At 42.7% G+C, this 26,376-nt stretch overlaps 1 protein-coding gene across 1 annotated transcript in view; it reads right to left on the bottom strand.

Moving 5' to 3' along the window:
- Positions 1-15,872, bottom strand: part of LOC307091933 (VPS10 domain-containing receptor SorCS1-like) — a gene marked incomplete at both ends in the record, with an annotated part of 39,166 nt that extends 23,294 nt beyond the window's left edge. Inside the window, 6 exons of the mRNA XM_079758779.1 lie at positions 1,035-1,099; positions 3,922-3,995; positions 5,575-5,733; positions 6,005-6,104; positions 6,619-6,686; positions 15,249-15,872. Of these exons, the coding sequence (XP_079614905.1) occupies positions 1,035-1,099; positions 3,922-3,995; positions 5,575-5,733; positions 6,005-6,104; positions 6,619-6,686; positions 15,249-15,872 (1,090 nt within the window). The remainder of the gene's footprint in view (positions 1-1,034; positions 1,100-3,921; positions 3,996-5,574; positions 5,734-6,004; positions 6,105-6,618; positions 6,687-15,248) is intronic.
- Positions 15,873-26,376: the final 10,504 nt, after the last annotated feature.

Raw genomic sequence — 26,376 nt, 5'->3', positions numbered from 1 at the left:
CGTGTCTTGGCTCCAGAGGAGATAGTCCTCTCCCATGGGATGAGACATTAACACTGTGAGGGTCTCTTCCAGAACTGCTTCTCTCCACTCAGCGGGCCAACCCGGAGCCGGAGCCCGGGCATCGCAGAAACAAATTAGCTTAATCACATGAGAACCGTTTTCGGGCTGCCAATTTAGGTTTTGAAGCGACGTCCGGGCAAAAGACACACACATGAAACAAGGGAATCTAGCTCTCAGGCATTCAGTTGATTAAGCTGTTTCAATAGGAGCCCTGGCGCAAGAGAAAACATTTTCATCTGCTGTCTAGTTTTATTTCAAGAAGAGTAAACAAGCAGGCCTAATTAGAACAGGGTGGCGTAAACCCTTTTGTACGCCTGCCGAAAATGGCAGCGCAATAATAATCTTGGAAGAAGTGCGTGTCACTATGTGTTTGTAGCCTTTTGTGTGGGATAAGATAGTACTTTAATCACCCCAGATCGTGCTGGCATGCTATTCTCCGAAGGAGCCCTCTGTGTAATGATTTGCGAATCATAAAAATTCATGAAATTAAATCAAATTAAGCCCATAAAAAGCCGGCAACGGCGTTCAAATCCCTAGGCTCGGTCTGCGATGTAGTCTACCTGTAGTAGGCATTGTTGCAAAAGATGCCCTAGCCCCTACTTGCTACTAAAAAACAGTTTATGTGAATTTACTGTAAGTCCCTTTGGATAAATAAGTCTACCAAATGCATAAATAGCACATTTAATTGCTTTAGCTGCTTTGCACTCTGAGCAGTTGTAAGAGGGTCCTCAGACACACATCCACACCTTCCAGTCCATTTTCACCCAGGACCCACCCACCCACACATCCACACACACACACACACACACACACGCACACACACACACACACACACACACACACACACACACACACACACACACACACACCTTTGATAACCCAGCCTCAACTGTATGTCACTTTGACTAAAAGTGTCTGCTGGAGTCCTAAATGTAATGGAAATGTAATATAATGTACTGGAAGTGTGTACTTACGTCTATCAGATACACTGATCTCCAGGTGAATCATTCCTTGTTCTTTATCCAACCCCAGTCGGGACCTGCAACAGTTAAAACAATAAGAACTTTATCTATTAAACATACTTTAATATCTCCCCTCTGAATTTAATCAGAACAATGAAAACTGCAGTAATTATTGTGAAAATAAATAAATAATAGATATAATAAACATAAGTAATTGTAGCCTCCATACATATACATATACACACACATATATATATATACAGTGGGGCAAAAAAGTATTTAGTCAGCCACCAATTGTGCAAGTTCTCCCACTTAAAAAGACGAGAGAGGCCTGTAATTGTCATCATAGGTAAACCTCAGCTATGAGAGACAAAATGAAAAAAAAAATCCAGAAAATCACATTGTCTGATTTTTTAAGAATTTATTTGCAAATTATGGTGGAAAATAAGTATTTGGTCACCTACAAACCAGCAAGATTTCTGGCTGTCACAGACCTGTAACTTCTTCTTTAAGAGGCTCCTCTGTCCTCCCCTCGTTTCCTGTATTAATGGCACCTGTTTGAACTCCTTATCAGTATAAAAGACACCTGTCCACAACCTCAAACAGTCACACTCCAAACTCCACTATGGCCAAGACCAAAGAGCTGTCAAAGGACACCAGAAACACAATTGTAGACCTGCACCAGGCTGGGAAGTCTGAATATGCAATAGGTAAGCAGCTTGGTGTGAAGAAATCAACTGTGGGAGCAATTATTAGGAAATGGAATACATACAAGACCACTGATAATCTCCCTCGATCTGGGGCTCCACGCAAGATCTCACCCTGCGGGGTCAAAATGATCACAAGAACGGTGAACAAAAATCCCAGAACCACACGGGGCGACCTAGTGAATGACCTCCAGAGAGCTGGGACCAAAGTAACAAAGGCTACCATCACTAACACGCTACGCCGCCAGGGACTCAAATCCTGCAGTGCCAGACGTGTCCCCCTGCTAAAGCTAGTGCATGTCCGGGCCCGTTTGAAGTTTGGTAGAGAGCATTTGGATGATCCAGAACAGGATTGGGAGAATGTCATATGGTCAGATGAAACCAAAATAGAACTTTTTGGTAAAAACTCAACTCGTCGTGTTTGGAGGAGAAAGAATGATGAGTTGCATCCAAAGAACACCATACCTACAGTGAAGCATTGGGGTGGAAACATCATGCTTTGGGGCTGTTTTTCTGCCAAGGGACCAGGACGTCTGATCCGTGTGACGGAAAGAATGAATGGGGCCATGTATCGTGAGATTTTGAGTGAAAACCTCCTTCCATCAGCAAGGGCACTGAAGATGAAACGTGGCTGGGTCTTTCAGCATGACAATGACCCCAAACACACCGCCCGGGCAACGAAGGAGTGGCTTCGTAAGAAGCATTTCAAGGTCCTGGAGTGGCCTAGCCAGTCTCCAGATCTCAACCCCATAGAAAATCTTTGGAAAGAGTTGAAAGTCCGTGTTGCCCAGCGAAGGCCCAAAAACATCACTGCTCTAGAGGAGATCTGCATGGAGGAATGGGCCAAAATACCAGCAGCAGTGTGTGAAAACCTTGTAAAGACTTACAGAAAACGTTTGACCTCTGTCATTGCCAACAAAGGGCATGCAACAAAGTATTGAGATGACCTTTTGTTATTGACCAAATACTTATTTTCCACCATAATTTGCAAATAAATTCTTTAAAAATCATACAGTGATTTTCTAGATTTTTTTTTTTTCATTTTGTCTCTCATAGCTGAGGTATACCTATGATGAAAATTACAGGCCTCTCTCATCTTTTTAAGTGGGAGAACTTGCACAATTGGTGGCTGACTAAATACTTTTTTGCCCCACTGTATGTGTGTATGGAGGCTACAATTAGTTAGTTAATTAGTTACTTCTGTTTATTATAATTATTTATACATATATATATATATATACATACACAATAGCATAGTTGATAATTATGAATTATGAATACCAACACTACAACAGACGTTTCTATTTCCCACACATTAACCTCAGTGTTAAACATTTTCACCCATGCAATAATAAGCTGAAACACCATATATGAAAGATATGTGGTTGGAATCCAATGTTTAATGGCAGTAGTTAAGTGCATTTTGACAGCGAGTGTTCACTTGTTGCAATAATGGCCGCTCTCAGGTCTAAATATAGCTTTCTTGTCATTTTCGATTCGCCATCTGGGGTCTGAAGTATGGTATAAAGAAACAGACCCGCCCGCGCCTCTATCGGCGTTTGGTAATTGCTTCGCGGACGTTTTTCACCTTTAATAGACTCTTTGTCAAATCCCACATCGCCGTTCTATTGGCCAACAGGCGACCAGGGACGGGGTGCTCTGGGTTCCCATTGGTGGGTGAGACCACACTGATAAACTGTGGCCTGCTTAATTGTCTGGCTTGGGCCGCCATAAGTTATGGTTAATGTGTGGCTGTCAGCTATTAGATAAGATACGTTGCTTTTTCTCCCAGTGCTTAGTTTGATATAAAAAGACATTTAAGCAGAGCTCTTCACGTGTGAACGGCTTTTATCTATTCTTTTGGCTCCGTTAACGACAACAGCGCAGCTAGAGCCGACATTGACAAACCGTCTCACGTGGGAGCCTTTTTTCACAACACCAGCCTCATCCATCCATGTCTGATTTACATTGTTTGGTATTCCACAGACAATGCAAGTAACGCTGAAACAGATCTAAGGGTATGTTCACAGTACTACAGAATACAATCTGTTTATATTATGATGGAATGAATATACTATAGACTATATAATGATGAAAATACATATATGTATATAAAGTCCAATAACATTACAAAAAGTAAAAAAAACAGACACATGTGTTTGAATGCCATAGGCTGGTGTATTATTCCTCACCAGTAGAATCTGTTGGCGACGACATTGTCGTGGACAAGCTGCCATCTTCTCCCAAATTCGACAGACACATAAAGCTGGGAAACAGAAGGGGAGACATCAGGCGTGATTAAACGAAATGTCTGCTGTAAAGAAATAACCAGCAGAGGGCTTTAGTCCTTAGAAATCTTTTGGCAGTTGTAACTCGTGTCATTTGGTGAAATTCTGGGATTAGGCACCTAATTAAACACATCTGAGGTCGATGTTATGTTTGGAGACAAAATCACCAGAGAACAGTTGTTTCCAAATGGTAATGCTTCCACGCACACAGTTAGATGTTCAAAAGCATCGTGGTTCGACATCAGACATTTTGTCGAATTGGCAGGGTAATCAATCAACTGTGTGGTACAATTTTGCCAACATGATAAATCAAGAGCTGGATTCAGATTGGTCGCTAATTAAGTCAGCATACATTTTTCAATAGGAATTATGGGGGATATTTCCACCTTGTACAGCCTCCTGTTGCTCTTCCTTCAACTCTCAGGTATTTTATTTCATTTTATTTGTCAAGTAAAAATAACAAATCTCAGAAAAACATTAAGTCACTTTCAAATAAAAAAATGCTAGCAATAGCCTCAAGGCAAACTTTGCAAAGAGATCCTTTATTTTTATTTATTTTTGTCAAACGCCAATTGATGGCGTTTGACAAAGCTTTCTGGCTCCGCTGGCTCCATTTATCCATTTATCTCCCTCTAACCATGGCCCGGCGTTTCCTCACTGAGTATCAAACCTTTCAGAATCAGCCCTTGGAAGTTCAGTCTGATGCCTGTTGTGCAGAGCATGGTAGACAGCATGTTTTTTTTTACTCAGGATAACGAAATGCGTGTATCAATGTAGTGTGTGTGTGTGTGTGTGTGTGTGTGTGTGTGTGTGTGTGTGTGTGTGTGTGTGTGTGCGTACGCACTGCAGTTGCCTTTGTGGTTCAAAGGGTGTGTTTTATTTTGCGGTGTGTGTGTGTGTGAGCAAATAGGTGTTTGTGCAAAAATGGGTGTGCGTACACACACACAGGCAGGTGTCTCCTGTGCCTCAAGCTGTGTGTTTCTTTATTTTTCAGTCTGTGCTAGTCAAAAGGCGTGCAAGAGGGAACTTTGTTTCATTTGATGAGTCTCTTCTGTCAGCTGCCTCTATATCTTTATCAAGGACATGGTACCATGCACTGGGAAAAGGCAACTCTGCTGTTCGTTTTAAGGGGAGGAAAGCAGATTCAGCCGGCTGTGCCTTGGTGTCTTGGGTAATGAGGGTCCAGACACAATTAACAAAATAAGAGAACACATTTTCCGGAACACAAATTGTCTTAAATAAAATATCCAAAACTTTTATTTCTCAACTTTGGTTTCACAAAGCAGAAAAACTAAATTCAATAAACAACCTTAAGAAAGGTAATTACGCAAACATAAAAGACATAAATAATAAATATAATTAAATAAAAAAGATAAATATTTCAAGGTCCATCACAAATAAACAACAAAAACAACCCCAAAAAATGATTAGAGTTCAGATTTCTCCCTGAAGCCTTACTGCACTTTACTTTCCCTTTCATGTCTCTCTTACTTTTTTTTCTACCTTGACTTTCAGTTTCAGTTTCACCACGCCCGGCTTGCTCCGCACACACATTACCTTCTGATCGTGGCTGTAGGCCAGGATCCAGTCCTCCTGCTCGGGGTGAAAGAGCAGGCTGAGGATGTCAAAGCCCAGGCTGTGTCTCCGGTAGGACGCCCCCTCGTCAGCACTAATGAGCAGACTGCTCTCCACCTCGGGGTCAGTCAGCAGCATGATCTGAGATGAGACGAGACAGGGCCATGAGCAGGAAATGGATAGACGGCGCCTCGAGAGACTCCCATCCAGGGCGCTCAGATGTGCAATCAAATCCTATGGAGTGGATAATATATCATATTTCTATATAAGTGGGGTAGTGCAACGTTGCACCAAAAAGGAAACTATAGTTTTCCTATCCAGAGCCGGCCGTGGTCTTATGGGAACAATAAGTACATGCTTTGTTATAGCTGTGTTTCTCTAATAGCTGCTATAGGCGAAGAGATGGGGGTACCTTTCTTTTGTTGTTTGGACTAACGTACAAGTAGCTCAGTATCGTCTTCAGTCCCACTCTCTCGTTCAGCTTCTCGTAGGTAGTTCCATAGTCGGTGGACCTGAAATGGGAGTTGAAGGATGTAGTCAGTGAGCTGTTGTGACCGGATAAAGGATGGGATGATACTTTACAAGTTCAAAAACACTGATGGCCAGCAGAAAATGACAAGTAATTTACTAATCATATTTCAATGAGCCAAATTAAGTAATCATTGTTCTCTGTACAGTTCAGGATGCCATAATCACCAGCAAAACATTTGCGGAAATAATAAACAAAATGAATTAAGCAGCAAGAATATGCTTTATTTTTTAATCTTTCATTAAAGGGACAGTATTTTGCCATCTGTTGCAACAGTTGGCCATCGGTATTTCAGAATTTCTGTCAAGGCTTTGGCGCTGTCATTTGGGAATTGTGAACATGATATGAAAAGGCATCTCATCTCCATTGTATCTCAATGAAGCATTCCTGCATGTATTTCTGCCAGTCCCATTTAAGTTCTTAGTCGAAGTAGATAACACAGTAATTGCAGACCTTGTATTGGCTAGGTGGAACTGCTAAGAAAATCCATCTCTTACCTCCATAAAGAACTCTCCGTAACTCTGCCTGTGGTGAAGTCAAAGTATTTCGTCAGCATAAGAATCACCTAGAGAAAAGACAACAAACAAACAACTCAAGTATCAGTGCAAGCGCCATCTATTCACAAACACCTCTATCCAAAGCAACTTGTTTGAGACACATTTAGACTATTCAACTAGGACTAGGACTATCCTGCCCCCAGCATTATTATCAGTTGTATAAAACCAAAACAATACAACACTTTTTGTATTGATAACATAATGTTAGGTTATGTTAGGTTTTGAATGAAATCTGCCTTAACAAGGAAGGGCTAAAGGGTTGCCGGTAGGCATGTGCTGACCCGGCGCAGGCCCTTTCTCTGGGAGGAGCAGTATATTAAAAGCAGTGTCATCTTGCCCACCGAGGTAGATAAAGATAACTACGTACTTTCATTATCCCTGTGGGGAAATTACTTTTTTGAGGCACAACAATACAGGTCAAAACTACAAACACAGTAGACACCAGAAAGAAATTGCACATAGTTCAAACATAAATAATATACATTTTCTGAAAAGGTACTAGTGATTCTTGAGGGTGAGGGAGTTAAAATAGTTAAATAAAGTGATGGATGTATAAAGTATTAACCGAGCGTGTGGCAGTACATTTATTGAGATGAATGGCTGGCATGTACTATTATTTATTAGCTTTTTCGTGCCGGTGGAAGGTTGGATGGGGCTGTAAAATACTACAATCGGTGAACTATAAATAAATAAACAATACGTCATTCTGTCATACCTGGCACGGGCGTCCATAAATATCTCAAGGCATCTCTTTGGAATAGGATCGTAAAAGTGACATAGTGTTGCAGAGGTTTTATACGGGCCTTTACTTAATATGAATGAAAAAGCAATAAAGATTGCAAGATAAATTTCGAAACAGCCCCACATGTTAATTAACAGCAGCCGCGATAGGGGGGTGGGTGATGGGGGGAAGGGGACAGGCCTGTTTGCATCAAATCCTTTAACAGAGAATCTCCCTTTTCTTCTCTGCTTGTCTCGAAGACTGGACCACAGCACTCACGTAATGGAGGGGAATAAGTTAAAAGTTAATGATTTCCCTATTTTACCTCGAAAACAAAGAGAAAAGCATAAACCTTTTCAATAACAATGTTTTAGCTGCATGGATTCAAACCCAGTCGTACAGGCTGCTGATAGATCAAATGCTGCTGTACGACTGCATCAAATGCACATTCATAACACGGGTAAAATGGAAGTCTTCTATGGTGCTTGGACAGTCGCTCTCTGCAGTCACAGAGATGAGAGCATTACATTACATATAGTATTAGCAGTAAATTAGCAGACACTAAATGATCCGGCCTAATAAGCATAAGTGCTGCTGGCTATACACACGTTATCCCCATCAGAGATAAGGCAACACTCAGGGGGAGCTCCAGCTCGAAGGCAATATAAATTACTGATATTAATAGACTGTCTTCCTCCTTCTTCTCACTATCTCTCTGCTCTCAGTGTCCCCTGCTCTTCTGCGGTGGCATCATCTGAAGGTTCACAAAGATCTTCCTTGGTCATTTATTCTACTTAGGTGAGGCAATTTACTATTTCATTTTTTTGAATCGACCTATGGTGAATGCAGAGACATGTCAATACTGAGCAAGTGTAGGGGTTAGGGCTTCTTGCTCATGGATGCCTACGAGTTAGGCTGTGGATCAAAACCAGCACGTTTGGGTTGGGAGTAGAACACCATTACCACCAACAACTATTCTATCCTTCCCCACCACCCCATCAGTCTAATTATTGATGTATTATTTCTGAAACATTCTCATCTGTTATTTGCTCAAGTCATGTGCCGAGAGTTGAGTGAGTAAACAATATGCTTACTGAGGACTTTTTTCATTATTCATTTAAGCAAGCGAACACAATAAATTGTATCAGTCCTATTAAATATCTTGTTTACTTTCCGAACAACCCCAGCCATACTGGACATTGACATAAACAATAGAACAATCCATATTAGTTTACAGAGATGGACAAATTACTTTTCCCCTTTGTTTTGCAAGGCAATTAACTTTATGCATTTCCTTGGGAAGGGGTCCAGTAGAAACGTCCTGTATCATTTGTATGCACAACATAGAGCCAGCTGGAAATCCAGCTTCTCTGTGTCATTCATTGACAGGGAATGGTAAGTCCCCCATGCGTACCGCATAATACTGCTAACCTATACAGAATCTATTCTGAAGGGCCTTCCAAGATGGTGTCAATCACACTGCAGCTATCTGCCGGGTCAAATTTTACTTTGGGGGATAACTGTGCTTTGTGCTGAATAAAGGCTAAAGTTAACTTCACACCAGTTTCCATATCCTCCTCTCTGATTAAAAAGAGGAGCATAATAGAAAGTAGAAAGTGTACCAGGATGATGGATTGATGCTATTATTAGACCGTTGGGTTGAAAGTATTTGACATATTTCCTTTCTTCCTCCAACATGCGGCATACTATTGATAAATAGAGTTTAGATGTACAGACAGACAGTGTGGCGATAAGGATAGAAAGATGGACAGATGGAAGGATACTTTATTGGTCCCCAAGGAAATCAAAGGTTTTCGAGGCCTATACAAATTCACCTTACAAAGGAGAAGATATGCAAAATGCAAAAATATGCGTTGTTGGCTGAAAAGACCTACAGGTTTTCTTGAATGAACTTCACATCTCTTCATGTCCAGTCCTTGTCCTGAAGGCTCCTCTCCAATACTGAATACCTGTGTTACCTTAATCTCTGAGCGGATTATGGCCATCCGTACACCCTGCGTACCAACAAGCTCTACCACACCTTCAGAAGGGGATTACTTGACATACAAGAATGCACAAATTGATTTTCAAGTCCTAAATCCTGTTCAAATCTCCGACCTACTGACAAAATGAAAAAAAATGCGGTTGAGTGTCGAAGAATGAATAGGGTTTTAACAGGGATTTACAGGGCTTAGGTTGAAAGGGATTAGCCAACGTTACATGAAGACGTTATGTGAGCAGGAATAGAAAAGGAGGAGTGGAGTGTAGATTTGGATAGGAGGAACGTTAGGGGTGGAGGTGGGGGGGGGAGGGGTCCATTAGCGGGGGAGAGGGAACACCTGAAAGAGACAAGTTAATCGGCATACAGAGCAGGTATTAGAATTCCCCGCGCCCCCTCCTTTGTGCTCGCTGATCACGGCTTAAATCAGCTGTTGGAGTTCAATTCCCTCGTCTATAGACCTGCCAGCGTGTTTAGCCGACGCAATTAAACAGGTGGATGATTCCATATAAGAAAAAGCAATTGCAGCACACGGTTCCTGAGCAGAACAGGAGAATATCGATAAGAAAATCACAGCATTACTTGAAAATAAAAAGAATGAAGACATGGTGTCGGAAAACACAATTAATGTGACATGTTTTTTTTTGTGACCTCATTGGAAAATGAATGAACTAATGTGGTATTTTCCACTGGAGCATTTGCTATGATTAAAGTCACGCTAAATGCCCCTGTTGACTATCTTGCTGTTAACAAGGAGAGAACAGAGAGTTTTATTGTTTAATTTACCTTTCCTGTCCCTTCCCTCGACCCAATTCTATTTCCAGCCAACTCTAAAACATACTAATGGTTTATTATCTAGCTTACTCAACCATGTTTAATAGCTGGGGACGAGGTCACTGCACAAAACTCTAATGCAATTTTAGTAGCCAAGTCTTCTGTAAACTCCTACACAGATTAAATGAGCACTCCCCACTTGCCACAGCGTACTATTGACCTGATTTCCCACATTAACTGTAATAAACACAAATAATCTTGGCAGTGCTTATAATCTCGATAAATTATTAACACACAGAATAATGGGCCAAAACGCCTCATGGAATTCTACTAATCTAAAACCATCCAACCCCTTTATGTCCTTTAGAGATACTTACATGAAATATTTATATATCTACATAAAACAACAAGAAAACAATTCCATGCCTAAAAAAATGTGTTGATGGCCTCTGGGGCCGGCAAGGCACAAACTTCATAAAGGCCTCAACATGAAAAAGTGTGGCTATGAAAAGCACATCCCTATGAAACAGCATCGCTAATCTCATTGACAAAATGCGAGAGCTGTCCGTTCCAATTCACACGTTTATAATAATTGGCAAACTGAGGCGTAAGCAAAAAGAAAAAGAAAAAAATGGTAACACATCAAGTGTATCTTTATCACACTTGTTGTAACCCCGAGAGGGACTGGTCTGCCACATCAATTCACAACTCTTTATTAACACAGACAATGTTTCCGAACAGAGCAGATGTTTGATTCGCTGGTCGTTTGAAGTCAGAGCGGCTGGCTTCCTCTCTTCTAACAGGTCAACAAGCTCATACATTATGGAGTGACTTCACAACAGAGTCGTCAAAATAATATTAATATTCCTTTGGCAATGCCTCTCTTGTCTACCTTTTGAGGGTTCAAAGTGTATTTTGGTGGTTTGGTTTCAGTTTATGACATGGATAGTCATGGTCGTTTCCCAAACATGCTCTTTTTTTTTAGTATGACCAGCTCTTCAAGTAATAACCCTTGTGGACAAACTCATGCTTGCCATGTTACACATTCCAAAAATGTCCCGTCCCTTAATATGCGTCATCCTGTGTCACTATGAAGGAGTTTACTTCTGATAGTCAGCAAATATCTCAGGCAAACTATACTTTATTTGAATATAACTCCTATACATTCCTTTTAATCCCACTAACCGCCAACTGAAAAGGTCCATATTTCAAAATCTCATGTTCAGAAAAAACCTCTGTGGCTCTTAAATATCTTCCTTGGTATATTTATTTAATGTCCTGTAGGAATACAGTTATTTTCCATATTTTCGACGCATTCCTTGTATGTAAAGGTTCACTTGGCAATACACCTATTTCTGGTTCAAATGCTGAGGTTGGATAAGCTAGCCTGGAGTAAACACCACAGTTTCATCCTTCCAGCCCTCAGTTGCTGGCTGCACCAACAGCTAGGCCACCAAAGGCTTCTCCCTAACAGTGAGGGGGTTTTGGGCAGCGATTGATTTACAATTATGGGTGTGGCTTTACGTTGTTCAAGAATCGGGCCAATCAGATTAAATAATAGTAAGAGACAGTCATGCTCTCTTCACCCTTCCTGAATCCTATTCGAAGTAAAGAAAAGGTATTCTGTGCAGGTTATATTTTAAAAAGGGCTGAAATTATTAATGGCTAATTACACTCACACCGGGTGGCATAATATTACCCCTTTAACATTGTTACTCAGTGTATTTTGATTGCACCATAGCTACACTTTCCTTGGGCGCCGGCATTGCTTTAAATTTCCCAGACTGCAGGGCTCCTTGCCTCGCCATGGTGCCTTTGGAAGAGGCTTTCAACAGACTTGAGGCCGGACTGATGAGTAGAGAAAGAATGGGTTGTAGGGAAATCAGGAAGGTCTCACAGAGTGTTGCCTTCCAGCCAAAATGTACTGGGTTCAAACCCCTGCCTGTAACATTCTTGGTTAAGGTGCCTACCAACCCCTTCACAACTTAACGACCAGCAGCTGAAGTCACCATTAGCAGCTTTGGGGGAGAGCGTCCGCTAAGTGATTAAATAATGAAATAGTAATAGCAGTGGAGGGTCTGTGAGGAACACTGAATGAAACATCAAGCAGGCAGTGTTCTTAGGATACTGCTCCTGCCTCATACCGCCTGTCCAACATGTTGGGGTTTCCAACAGAGTTCAAAGCGCTTGTGTTTATATGCAGATCAAAGAAGAGATGCCTTGTGTATTGGTAAATAGATTGCGTATTGGTGAATAGATGAAGGCATTAGAGTTAGTGAGTAATACAAAAAAGGGTACATTAATTAATATTAGTTAATGCAGTAATAAGATAATTATCTGCTGATTAACAGTAAACTAATGGTCTTGTCAAAATGTGCTAGGGGGATTCATGTTTACTAAGGGAGTCTTGTTAACCAAGTAAATGCTGTTCATGTTAACTATAGTATTCATTTATACATTATCTATGTTAGCCCAACCCATAACCTAACCCCTAACCTAATGCCTTATAATAATGCATATTACTGCATTAACCAACGTTCATGCATGGTTGTTTAATGTAACCTTATTTAAGTGTTACCAGTTAGTGAGCTACTTACTATTGTCTTATTTATTCCCTGACCGTGACATGCATTGCGAAACTGAAAAAAAAAGCTAATTTGACTTTGGAAAAATATATTTCTAAACTCTTGCTGGCACTGACACACCCATGGGTATTGAGAATGCAGGTGACCAACAAAACTCAACAGAAAGGTGAAAACGTTCTCTATATTTAGAAACAGCCAATTGCAGACTTGTCTGTAAGATATAATAATTTAATAATGGATAAGGGAATAAGGGAAACAGCAAAGAGGTTGTTATATTGTGGTAAGATAGAGGTGATAATGTGTATAACAACGCGCGCGCGTGTGTGTGTGTGTGTGTGTGTGTGTGTGTGTGTGTGTGTGTGTCTGTGGGTGTGTGTGTGGGTGTGTGTGTGTGGTAACAGTGTATTGTGAGTGTAGTATTGCCGTTTTTCACACCAAAAGAGGATTTTGTATATGTCTCTGAGAACGAAAGTTGTTAAGACGGTTTAAAAAGCCCTCTGGCTATCACTTGTGTGATTTAAGCTGTTAAAGCGCGGGCTAAGGTGAGAGTGGGAGCTGGAGCCTAAACTGGGAGTTAAAACAGAAATTGGCTCCAGATTACATCTACTAAGAACAGGCTTGTCTGTTTGTGAGAGGTTCAACATGTCTTCCATTCCAGGATCTGGATGTAAACTGAAGGCAGCCGGCCCTCTTGTCTGAACAAGCATGGAGTACATGTTTGAAGTATTAAGCAAAAGATACAAAGGTTCAATCAAGAAGAATGGAGGAGTGAGTGCATAGCCAGGCATGGTTTATCCATCTAAGGTAATAACCACAGGTGAAGAGAGCAAGGTGCATCCAATAGGATCCAAAATACAGCAGAAGAGAACAATGCAGAGTGACCATACTGGAGTATATGAATGAAAATCATGTCCGATCAACAGACCAGCCTGCAGTCATGATGTGTTTTCTAATCCACTATTTCATAATAACCTAACCCGTGTTTACTTGTTTCACGTTTCATATGCTAAGCATCCCTGGAAGCAGGGATCCCTCTTCTGTGTTCCTTCTCAAGGTTCCTTCCCTCTGGGTTATGGGAGATTTTTCCTTCAAACCCCTCAGACAGCTTAGGGTTGGGGGGGGGGGGGGTCTTATAAGTGGGCCTGTAAAGTCCTTTGAGGCTGGAACTGTAATTAAGGGTGAAACAAATAAACAATGACTTGACTACAATAGTTCATTGATGGCCAGTTAGTTCTGGAACAAGCTGCAGACGAGGCATTTTAAGGTTCAATCGATATTTTATAAAGCCATAACTAGTTTAGCGCCTGCTTCCCTCGACATAGAATGACATTCAACATTTGATTCCACCTATCCTGGGGCTGATATGCCTGCCGTCTGCATTGAGTTGTCAAATGACATTCATCACTATTATTTTAGGTTTGTACAACACTGGCCTATTAATATGCATATTAAGACCTGGGGCGGTCCACATAGCCAAATACATAAATAGCAATCAGGCAGGGGACTGGCATAGTCCGTCAGCCCAGTCATCACCAGGAAGGAATATTTTCTAGACAAATTCCAAGTTACCAACGTGGAACCAACTCCCTTAAGTCGCCAAACAGATTTATTTGAACATAATTTCCATTTGAAAGATTTGCAGTTTCATGGAGTGCAACTAAAAAAACAACATTATTCAAAGAATCACAACAGCAAATAAGGACAGCAATATATCATTGAACACTGGCACGCACGCACACACACACACACACACACACACACACACAATTCTAAACAGACATGCATACACACATGCACAGGCGGGCACAAGCACAGATGCTTGCAAACACACACACACACACACACACACACACACACACAATTTCAAAGAGACACGCATACACACATGCACAGGCGGGCACAAGCACAGATGCGTGCAAACACACACACACACACACACACACACACACACACACACACACACTCAAATACACAAACACTCACACTGGGCAAAGGATCACATAAATAACATGTTATAACATGTTAATAACATGTATGCATTTTGGTATTGAAGCAACCATGAAGAATACAGCACAAGATGTAATGTTAATGCCAAGCTAGCTATTGGAGGATAACAAAAAAATCTATATTTTCAATATAATATTAATAACTGTAAATAAGACTTATTATGTTAAATAAAATCACGTGAAAAACTGACTCAATCTTTATTCAGAAACATGTTTTCGGGGGTTTGTAATTGTCCTGCCTCCCTGCTTTACTGCGCAATGTGCCCAAGAGAGAATAAGTGAAACGCATGAGCACTGAGGATGACGCAAACACAGGTCAAACTAGACCCACGTTGAACTCAGATTAGGCTAATCGACGTGTTCATTCACTCAGACAGATCCCCATTCTCACATCTCCACCGGCAGTAACGATGAGTGAGGTCAGTTGGCCGAGCAGGAGGTTTAACGTTGCGCAAAAATTGGAATGAACGACCCATCATACTCACGCTGCTGTTCGGTCCAGACCAGTGCACCATGGCTTGGTTATGGGCCGAGTCCCCTGTCAGGGCGAATGATGTGCTCGTCAGCTTAATCTCAGTCTGGCCCGAGAGCGAAGACGTGTCTTCCTTACTATTCCATTGCAATTCGGACCAAGTTTCACTGCGCTTTCTTCGACGCGTAATCACAGTGTGGTCATCTTCGGACACGGCGTTGTGTTCCCCCTGCGCCCGGCTCGTGTGATCGACGCCATGTGGGACTCTGCGATGGGTTGACTCCCCCGGGTAATAAACTTTCTCTTGGCCGTTGAATGCTTCCTTTCCGGGAAAAAATGCTTTTTGCCTTAACTGTTGCTGATGCTCTCTCCACGAACTTTCTTTTAATCCCACCGATCCACCTCTGTCGACTCGTTCCCCGCTCTCCGGAGCCCCTTCGTCAGATGTGCCTTCGTTTAATCCGACAAACTCACCACTGTACCGATCCCCATCCATCGACCGGAGGTCCGGCTGCTGTTGGCACGGCGGGGCGCATCTCGCCTCCGCTGTCGTTACGCACACGAGGGAAGTTAATGCCAATAGATAAACGCACTTCGCAACGGGCCAATACGGACAGGAAACTAAGTTTTTCTCCATTCTACGTCAAGTGCGTTGGGTCATTCGCGTTGAGAACATGAACATTTCGCTGTGGAGCCGCCGTTCTGTGTCATCGCCTCGACCGAGTGGAGTCCGCACTGTGGCGCGCCGGGGCGGTGCGCGGTTAGCGCTCCTCACACTGATGCAACCGACGCGTCAGAGGAGGGGCTGGGGGGGCTGCTGCTTCTGCATGACGGGAGAAAGTCATTATTTCCCCGCATTTTGATCGCAACGTCTAGCGCGGAATTCAGTGTTTTTCAACTGTTAGGGTTTAAAGGTTGATTTGGTTTGTAGACAATAACTGTCCGCTGCGTAGAAGGAAAGTTGGCCCGACGCGCTGGAATACTCCAAAGAATATGAGTAACGCGGCATCGCCCGTTTTGCATGTTTAATTTTCACTTCGTTAAATATGACAGGCGTTCATAGGCCTATAAATGTTTGTCTACTCGACTCGTTGGCTGGTTTACCGTTTTTTATTTGAGGACGAATATGAAGAAGAAAAAAAAGAGAGCAGCCATTAGTGGATCCTAACATCGCCGTATATAACACAATTACACCTCACGCAGCCAACGGCCAATTGAAAGCTATTGACTATCCATTGGGCGGTGATCCAGCAAACTTAATGTTCCACCGTTAGAACAACTCCAGCCTGCCCTGCCCCTATGATTACTTTCTATTTCTGAGCAGCGTTTAGTCAATAGCATGAGGAGGAGGATGTTGTTGACTAGTGACAGATGCCGAGGCAGCGACTCCGTGTATCGAACTGCCCCCCCACCACCCCTCGCCGCCTCCCCATCGCTCTCAACGAAGACGTGCGCCCTCTCCCGCGCACGGGTCAACTGCACTCATTGGAAGCCATTAGCGCGCGGCCTGCACGGACGGGCCTGTCACAATCCGTTTGAGTTTGGCCCCCGCCAGACGGAGGGAAACCACTCCGTAATGCAGATTGATGGCTGATCGAGAGGCGGACAGCGGCTAAAGCGGATCAGCTCCGGATTGGAACAAAGTAGATAGCAGGGTCCTCACTGTGAAAGAAAGTGCAGGAGCACCGCAGGACCAATTCAAATGGATTGAATAAATATTTAATTATCTTCGGTTTTAAGTTATGTTCTGTGGTATCGGTTGCCTGAAGGAATTGGATTTCCAAGTCTGAGTTGTAGGCGTTTGACTAGAATGCATGTGGCAAATGCACACGTAGCAGCCGAAATTCAAACAGTCATTCCAGGCATCAAATAAATGCGAAAATGGAGATTACAAGAGTGGAATTCATAAACCGTTTGAAGAGTGCATTGAAAGGGAAGAAATAATTGCACAGCAAACCGGCATTAATAAATATACGGCTGAAATGTCACAGCGGAGCAGGGCTGATTCCAGAGCAAGACGTCATATATAGATGTCACATATCTGTTCATAACAAGCAGCCAGGAGGAAGCATTGACTTTTACCAGCAAAGACTGCTGCTTCAGCTGTACGCCGGCCTGCATGAGAAACCGCTAGGGTCCCACTCACCACTGCTCTCGGGCTCAGGAAATACAGCACACATAAGGAGGAGAACAAGGACGCAATCCGTTATTGGCTCTTTCTATTAATTCAATACAGACCAGCCATTTGTTACACTATGGAGAGGAGGAATAAAGAGGGGTGTTGGGGGGAGGGGGGTACTGTAGTACCTACTCAATGTTAACGGTGCCCATCCACTTCACGTTTCAAGTTCAATTTCCACATCCTTTGTTACCCACGAGCAGCAGAGCAATGTGGCACACTTTGATCAAATGAAAGAAGATACAAAATGGGGTTTAAGTAACAGAGCTCGACCGACAAAGCGTATTGCAGTACGTGACACGTACTGTAAGCCCCACTGTCGTCGTCATCGTCTTAGCAAGACTTCTGTGATTGGGGGTTAATCATCATAAACAGCAACACATGAAAATCAATTCAGAACCAGACACCCCCCACCCCCTCCCTCCATCTGCAAATGACTGCGGTACGGACGTGAAAATGGTCAGCTCCTCGTGACCCGGAGAGGGTGCTTTGATGGGTATTGAGATTGAATAGCTTCATGGGCACCGGAGAAATCCAATGCAGTAATTGATTCAGCAAAGAGCAAACCCCTCAATTATGGACTTATGAAAAGACGCAGTAAAGTGCAGAGCAGAGAGGAGCCCCGTTGAAGTATCGATTTCCATTTGATTTCTGAAAATGCCTTTGTCTAGATCTGGATGAATATTTTACTCCTTGACGTCTTTTTCAGAAAATCGTTGCGGTTTGTTATGAGTTCTGCATAATGAATTAATAAAGCGCGGCACTGCGCTATTTATAGGGAGGTGTAAATGCAAATGTGGTGGCTTGACTTGCACACAAGCAGCCGCGTCATACATTATTAACAGAAACGTACGGGCGTGGAAACAGCGACGTGATAAGAACAATAGTTACTGATTCATTTCTTCCATCCTCATTCCAAATGAAATAATTTCCAGGATTGTTCTAATTACAAGAGCTTAAATTCCTGGAGCCTTCAAGTGGCTGCGGTTGCCCGGTCGATACCGGACGGAGGGAGAGGTTTGAACTGCAACGGCAGCCATCGAAGGCTCCAGCGGATCCGTGCTCTGACAGCCAGACAACACGGACCCCATTAGGACTATAGGGTTGACAAACTGCCACGACACAGCCAACGACTGGGAGCCATCAACTCCCACGCCATTCTTCGAGCGGTAGAAGTCATACTCCCCATGGAGAGAGACAGGACGGGATATAGTGCAGTACCGGGTAGAGTGGGCGAATCCCAAGCCGAGGTGCCCCTGTTTCAATCGCCAATGTCTGCATCCTGACCTGTTGGCACCCTGTGGAGCAAGATGCCACCTGAACCCCTACTTGCTCATGAATGACATGTATCTGAATTCTGAATTCACTTTGCTCTCTCTCTCTTTCTCCCTCTCTCTCTCTCTCAAAGGCACATGCAGTGCACAGGAGGTGACCATATCCCTAAAACCCATCCCGGTGAACTTCCCGGAGAAGCTGTCTGCACAGGGAAGATCGACGGTAATGAAGAGAGTCATGTGTAGGGAATGAAGACTCAAACAACAATCCTGCCGGCACTGGAGCCATGGGGCTCGTGAGCCGGTAATAGACAATTTCACCCACCGCACGGCATCCCCGGAAGAGCCAATATATATGCGATGCTGAAGAGGGTCTGGAGACAGCCCACACAATGGGAGGAATCCTGTCAATCAGGTGATGTGCTACTTGTCTATATACTTTCCCCACATACCCTGCCCAATAACGTTGCATGTTGAATGTACAGTAGCCTGGTGTTATAATAGGCTCATTGGACATTTACAACTAGTACTTGAAGGTTAATCCAATGTTGTCAGGAGTCTGGAGACAGCTTCTAAAGTGCCCTGATCCATGTCTTTGAGATTTACAGTTGGGCCTGAGCACATTTGACTTTTATCAAGTGGCACTCAGGGAATATGCTGACGGGTATTGATCGCCATGACAGACAAGGGAACAGTAGGCTACGTGATTAATGTATCCTTTAAAAAGGCTGAAGAAAAAGGTATAAAGCCAATATATAATGAGGCGATATATTGCCAACTATATGGCCAACAACTTTCTCCCCCCGTACCACCTCAGGCAATTGCACTTTGTCACTGTATCATTTTGCATAATACAAAAACTTGGAAACAAAACATGATTAGCTTTATAAACATTACAAAGTGAAGTCAACAGTGAGTAAGACATTGACCGTGACAAACAGGGAAACTGCCAACCTTGGATTGGGGGGGGGGCGGTTGGGGGAAGGAAAGCAGGCAGTAGCTGTCTATGGTGCTGCCTCAACAGCTTAATTAAACCAATCACATTTCATTAAAGATTTGCGACCGACATCATGCCTGCGTGCCAGAGTGGAGAACAACCCCGGTCGACCCAGCGGACCCCTCCCCTACTGATGGCTGCATTGTGGGCACGTCTGCCACCAGGATAATGGGCCTCCACATCCAATTAAACTCCAAATTGTTCCCGCTGCAGTGTGAGAGGGGCTTTACCGTTTCGGCAGATTTATTCTGACCTGCCTTCCGCTAGCTAACGAGCTAGCTAACATTTTACGGGGGGGTCATGAGTGTGAGGGTAGGGATAGAGAAATATTACGCTTCCGTTTTGGGGATTATGCAGGCTACATAAGACACTATTTGTTTGCATCAATGCAACCCCTGAGAGCTCACTCATATCAATTTGTTAATAAGTAGTCATTTTAATACATTAGGAGGCCGGTACATCTTGTTTAACTATGTGTCATAATGCCTAGACTTGTGTTATTTGCTGCTCCAATGCCTGCATATCCCTCACAGGATTCATGTTTATCTTGAGGAGGCTAATAATCCTAAAGAAGTAGAGGGGGATTTAGGCACGATTATTCAAAACACAAATAATAATCCAATTGATACTTGTATTGTTCATCAATACATCGCTCAGATACTGACAAATCAAGGCATTACAGCCCGTCAATACAGCATGTCGATACAGACCGTCGATACGGCGCTTTTATAAATATTTATCCATATGTTTGCCGGGTGTGTCAAAATAACCCACCGCACCCACACACACACAAGCTGTACCGTTGACCCGAGGTTATCAGTGAGATTGTATATTAATTTATTTTAGAATCCGATATGTTCTGAACCAGGGTGGGATGGAAAGTCCTGGCAGAAAAATGACAGCAAATGCATGATTTATGCATCAGGGTTTTTAAGTTTGAAACAAACTTTACATGCAGGTCGGGGGTATACATACGATGTACCGTTATGAATATGAAACCGTTGGTATACAGGAAGGAGCTCTTGGGTCAATATTTGGTATAGAAAACACGATGACCTTTCACATCTCATGTGTGGCTGGCATCTTCATGAAGAAGAGGTGTCGGTGGAGTTTATGCATTCTCAGATGGTTATTCATGAAGCTTCACAAAAGAAAGAAAGAAAAAAGGTCACTGTGTGTTGCTCTTCAGAAAGCGCTTTCGCTTTGAGATAAGCGTCCAGGTAGCACGCACCACTAGTGTTGTACACAAAGCAATGCTCTTTTCTCTAATGAGGTCAACACAAGTCTTTCTTGGCTATAGGAAAGGCCAAACGAAGGCATAAACTGCGCATTTGTGGGGGGGGGGGGGGGGGGGGGGGGGGGGGGTTGGAAAGGGGAAACTCCCACACGCATCCTTATGAGTTATTCACAAAGCAAAATCGAACTCCATCACCCTACAGAGGAAAACCCTTTTCATTTTCAGGAATGCCTTTTACCAAGCCGGGTTAGAGAAGGAGAGAGAACGAGAGACAGCGTCAGAGAGGGCAAGAGTGAGAGCGAGAGACATCCGGCAAGATATCAATTATTAACCAAAGCTTATATCACAACCTAGCAGATCAAAAAAGCAATACTTGAACGATACTACTAGGGGGCATGTCGTATATTTAGCAACCTCCAGAAAACACAAATCTCAAAGATGGAATGGTTAGTGTTTCACATCTGACATGAGCGGGGGCACGACAGGGGCGTGTTCAGGGAGCTGCCTGGGGTTACACACGCCGCCCCAACAAATCGTATTTGCCACCCCAGGTGCCACCCAATTATCTACGTTTGATTGGCTCTCTGACCTGTTTAACGAGTAAACCCAAAAAACTAGCCTGCCATAAACCCAGGGAAGAATAAGAAGTTTTGATTTGAGGCAACTAAACCAATTGTCAAGAAGACTTTTCACCAGCAGCACCAATCCGATTCGCGTGCCCCAGGTGTTCATTAGCGCTACGCTCGGCTGTAGGAACTCGCCCGGTGTTTATTAGCACTACGCTTGGCTGTAGGTACTCGCCCCGATGTGGATGCGCAGACGGGTGTCAGAGCTGTCAGAACAGCAGAACAGCAGACAGTGATTCTTAAGAGAAATGTACTTATTGTAAGTCGCTTTGGATAAAAGCGTCTGCTAAAACCCCTAATTGTGAATGTAAATGTAAATGTGTCTTCAGCCTGGTCAGTCTGAGTAGAAAGTAATGGCTGACACAAACACACATAGGGGGTTATTTAAAAGATAGAAGCCAAAAAATAAGCAATTCAGTTGTGGAGATGGGAGGTGAGTCAGTGTAAAATAAAGGTAAGGCCCACTCTGTACACAACAAACACATTGTTGTTAGGAATTTTAACAATCAACAGCTAGAAAGTCCATAACTGGCCATGATAACAAGAATATTAAAGAGCCACAAAAACTCTGAGTCACTGACTAAAGGCCTAGGTGTGTGTGTGTGTGTGTGTGTGTGTGTGTGTGTGTGTGTGTGTGTGTGTGTGTGTGTGTGTGTGTGTGTGTGTGTGTGTGTGTGTGTGACTTTGTCCACCGAGTCAGAAAGTCTGAACCCTGGAGCGCACACATACAGACGCACATGCATGTGTTTCTTTATAATTTATTATAAGACAGACAGACAGGCATAAGACAGGCATATGTTGCAGCATAGGGGAGCCTTGTCGGCCCTGTGAGTATCTTTGTACCGTCTTGTACCAGAAGCTCAGGATTTCTCGTCACGTCAACATAGAACACGCGCTCCGTGCTTTAAAAAAATGCATGAATATTTGATGATTTTGCTAGCAGGCTACGAATGGAAGCGCACGGACGGATTTGCATTCCAAACTTATGCAGGAAACTCCTTCGTTTACTTCACAGACTTTGAAACTGCAAAAGGATTGGCATTTATTATCTCTCTCATTAAACTCAATGCCAGAAAAGGATTTTAGGCTTTAGATGAGAATTTCCCTGACCAGTCCTGGAAATCATTTTTCTTTTTGATCACTTCTGAGTCAAGTAAAAATAATATGCGACACCTGCCGCATTGTTCTTTGTGTAGTTGCATGACACAAAATACGGTGCTATTTTTAGGATCTTTCTGTGCACTGGGTTAAAACTTTTCTGATGCCTCAATTGCTGCCAATGCACAGATGAAACTGATTTGACAGCATAAGCGTTGTTAAACACAAAAGCTTCCATCTCAATAGATAACATTGAGCCATTGCTCGGTAGGAGAGCCCGATAGACATCTCCCTCAGGTGAATAAATCATTACATAATGACTAGATCCTGTTAACCTTTGTTAAGACATTCATTCAAGTAGCTTTTAACAGACCACTCGGGAGCACGGCTCTTAGAAGAAACAAGAATCATTAAACATTAAAAATACACGGTTCATTTTTCTCTCCACTGAACATAAAACATTCAGCATGCAGCCAATGGAAGTGGACGGTCATCGAATTTCATAAAAATGTTCCTGTCCGGAATCCATTGACGTATGAAAGTGGACTTCTTCAAAGACAAGACACCTTGCTAGGGGACGTCGTCACTGCATCATTAAAACTTGGTCCTCAAAGCAAGCTACTCATCTCTGCTCCCACCGCCTCTAGCTCTACAACCAGCAACACAAAGAAACACTGGTGCGTGTCAGCAGGTACTACATGCTATAGGCCTTCATTTATTTTCACCCTTGCAACATTTAATTAAGCTTAGAGTGTGATGGGACGGGTGGGTGGGGTGTGGGGGGTTTAAATCTTGACGTTAACCAGCGGAAGGTTGCAGGAAACTCATTAGTTGGAACGTCCCCCTGTGTGAATTGTCCTGAATCCTGATGAGTCAGCCACGCCAAGCATCCTCATTATACACACACAGACACACACACACACACACACACACACACACACAACCATATACACACACACAAATACACATACACATCACCAAATACTCACACACGTAACCATACATACATTCATACATACAAATAACTACACACACACATACACAGACAGACACACACACACATCTGGACTGGTAGATCTCTAAGGGTGAGCTGATGAAAACATGCACACACATGTCGCACATATAGTCACACATGCCTGAATGAAAATGGACACAGACACACACATATAACTGAACAGGGGTACACACACAGACACATGCACACACAGACCAGAACACGGGTACAAAGATACATATACACAAAACACACACAACTGAACACTTTTACACAGGCTATTATATGCATTACAATCAAAATCTTTTCTTGATTCTTAAAGATTCTTGATTCAGTGCATAACGGGTGCTTATTTCAGGGTCTACTCCAGCCTGCTATGAAAAGCTGTGTGGCAAATTAGGGCACGAAAGCACAGTACAGTGTGTATAAGATAATGCTATTTTTATATTTCAAAAAATATAGAATCTCATTCCAATAATGTAACACATAAAGGCAAACATAAAATAACGGATTTGTGGAAGTTGTGAATGGATTTAGAATCATAAAAGTATCAGGATCTTACCTGAATCGATGTTTTTCACCCAACCCCTAATATGCATACATATTTGCATATGCATTTAATAGCAGGGATGCAGATGCAACACAAACACACACACACGCACACATTAAATCCAAAAATGCAGTTTATGCATATGCAGATCCTTTAATCATCTAATGCCTGATCACCCACCTTCACACACTCACATAAACACACACATGCATGCACACATGCATGTCTCAGCATACACACACACACACACACACACACACACACACCCACACTCCCATTTATACTGCGTGATTTACAGCCCATTTAACACACTCGTTTGGGAAAGCATCTATGGTAGCGACAGGAGGGTTGTAGCTGTGGGCTGTATCGAGGATGACCTTCCACAGAACAGATCGCACAACTGTCACTCATTATTTGCTTTCATTTAGCACAGTGTGTCCCGTCCTATCCTTTTAAGTTTCCTGTACCCCCACAGCCCTTCATCTACAAGAATACCAACTACTTGGAATACTTTTGAACTATTCTAATTTCATAATGATTCGTATCGTGATTGATATAGGTGGTTTGAAATAGAAGAAGCTGTGGCTTACTTTGGTTTCTGATCTATATTTCAACAATCAGCATCAACAAGCAACATATTTAATATTTAATAAATTCAACACATTATCAGTTGACGTGGTATTTTTTGCTTTGTAAGTTGAACAAAGCTAAATCAAAGACTTTAATAGTCCCCCCTGGAACGTGCTCAGCTCGGAAACACTGACTTTCCAAAGAATACAGAGAATTACGACACACGTCATTAAAGATGAGCAGGTAGCTGTTAGGGCCTCTTCCTCTTGGATGCATACAGGTTAGGCTGCGGACAGTGTGGTTCAAACCAGCAAGCTTTTGGCAGGGAGTGGAACACCCAAACCTCAACACTCTCACTTTTTCATCAAAGAATGTGTTGTTTACTTTTGTACAAATAACTTTTTGGACAGCCCCTACATACAGTACCTAAATTCAGTACCATACTCAGTTTTCTATTTTAATTGGAAATTCCCTGCAGTGCTACGTCGTTCCGTTACAAAATATAACCTCAGCAGTGTTGTGCTTTGGTTTCCAATGGTTAAGCACACACAGAGACACACACATACACACACACACACACATCTGTTTTGTATTTGGATGAAATATCTCAGACAGCATACATCCACAGTCCCAAGGGACCCCGATACACACATGAATTGTTTTTATCTTTCTTCAGACAAAGTGAGACCAAAGTATTAGCCATGCCGAGGGAAACACAAAACCAGCTTCAGGAACATGGGAGATCCATATCGACAGAAACGCCATACTCTATCTGGCCGTGTTGCCATCCCTCCAGACCGCAGAGTGGCGGCGTGTGGGGGAAGGAGCTCATGTGGGGGAACCAGGAACAATACATGTACGTCCGCCATATCGACTTCCTGTATTACAGTTTGAGATTTATGCACACTTGCACCACAAAAGACTTGGCATTCTGAAAGGCCCACATGAATCAATGGGGTTTGGAGGAGCAGCTTTTTACCTAATGGGGAGTGCCCTGGTGTTCTGAATTAAAGGGCATCATCAAAAATCAATAATTGAAAAGAACTGCCACTTCTGGCCATCTGTTTTGAAAGTATGCACACAGCAGGTCCCAGGGAGGAAACCTGAAGAGAAAGACTACTTTTTGTTTCTATTTAAACTTTGTAGAGTATAATGTGCAGTGCATGCATGCGATGAGAACAATATATGAGTCCCATGTAATGATCGTGATCATTTGACAGACAAATAGTCTCTCTCTCTCTCTCTCTCTCTCTCTCTCTCTCCCTCTCTCTCTAACTTAATTGATGTCTGCTCCCACTTGTTTTTACCAGCTCTGATATCTTTTTTTAATAAAATCCAAAGAGTTGCTTATAGTAGCAATACATTTTGTAATTAAAAAATATGGCCAACAGTAGACCCAAGCAAACATACCATTATACACAGAGATGTTCTGAACACAGAATGTGTATATATATCTATATATAAATATAGAAAACATTGTTAATGTTAAAAAACGCACAGCTTATTTTAATACAAACCCTTCCCATTAAACAATCTTAATATAAAATATTGTATAACTTATTCCAACATACATACCTGCAGTAGAAGGAAAAAAACAGGTCGCCTTTGGATCAACT

Source organism: Pollachius pollachius (assembly GCF_949987615.1).
Source record: "Pollachius pollachius genome assembly, chromosome: 2".
Taxonomy (NCBI): Eukaryota; Metazoa; Chordata; class Actinopteri; order Gadiformes; family Gadidae; genus Pollachius; species Pollachius pollachius.
This window is presented reverse-complemented; position numbering and strand designations above follow the sequence as displayed.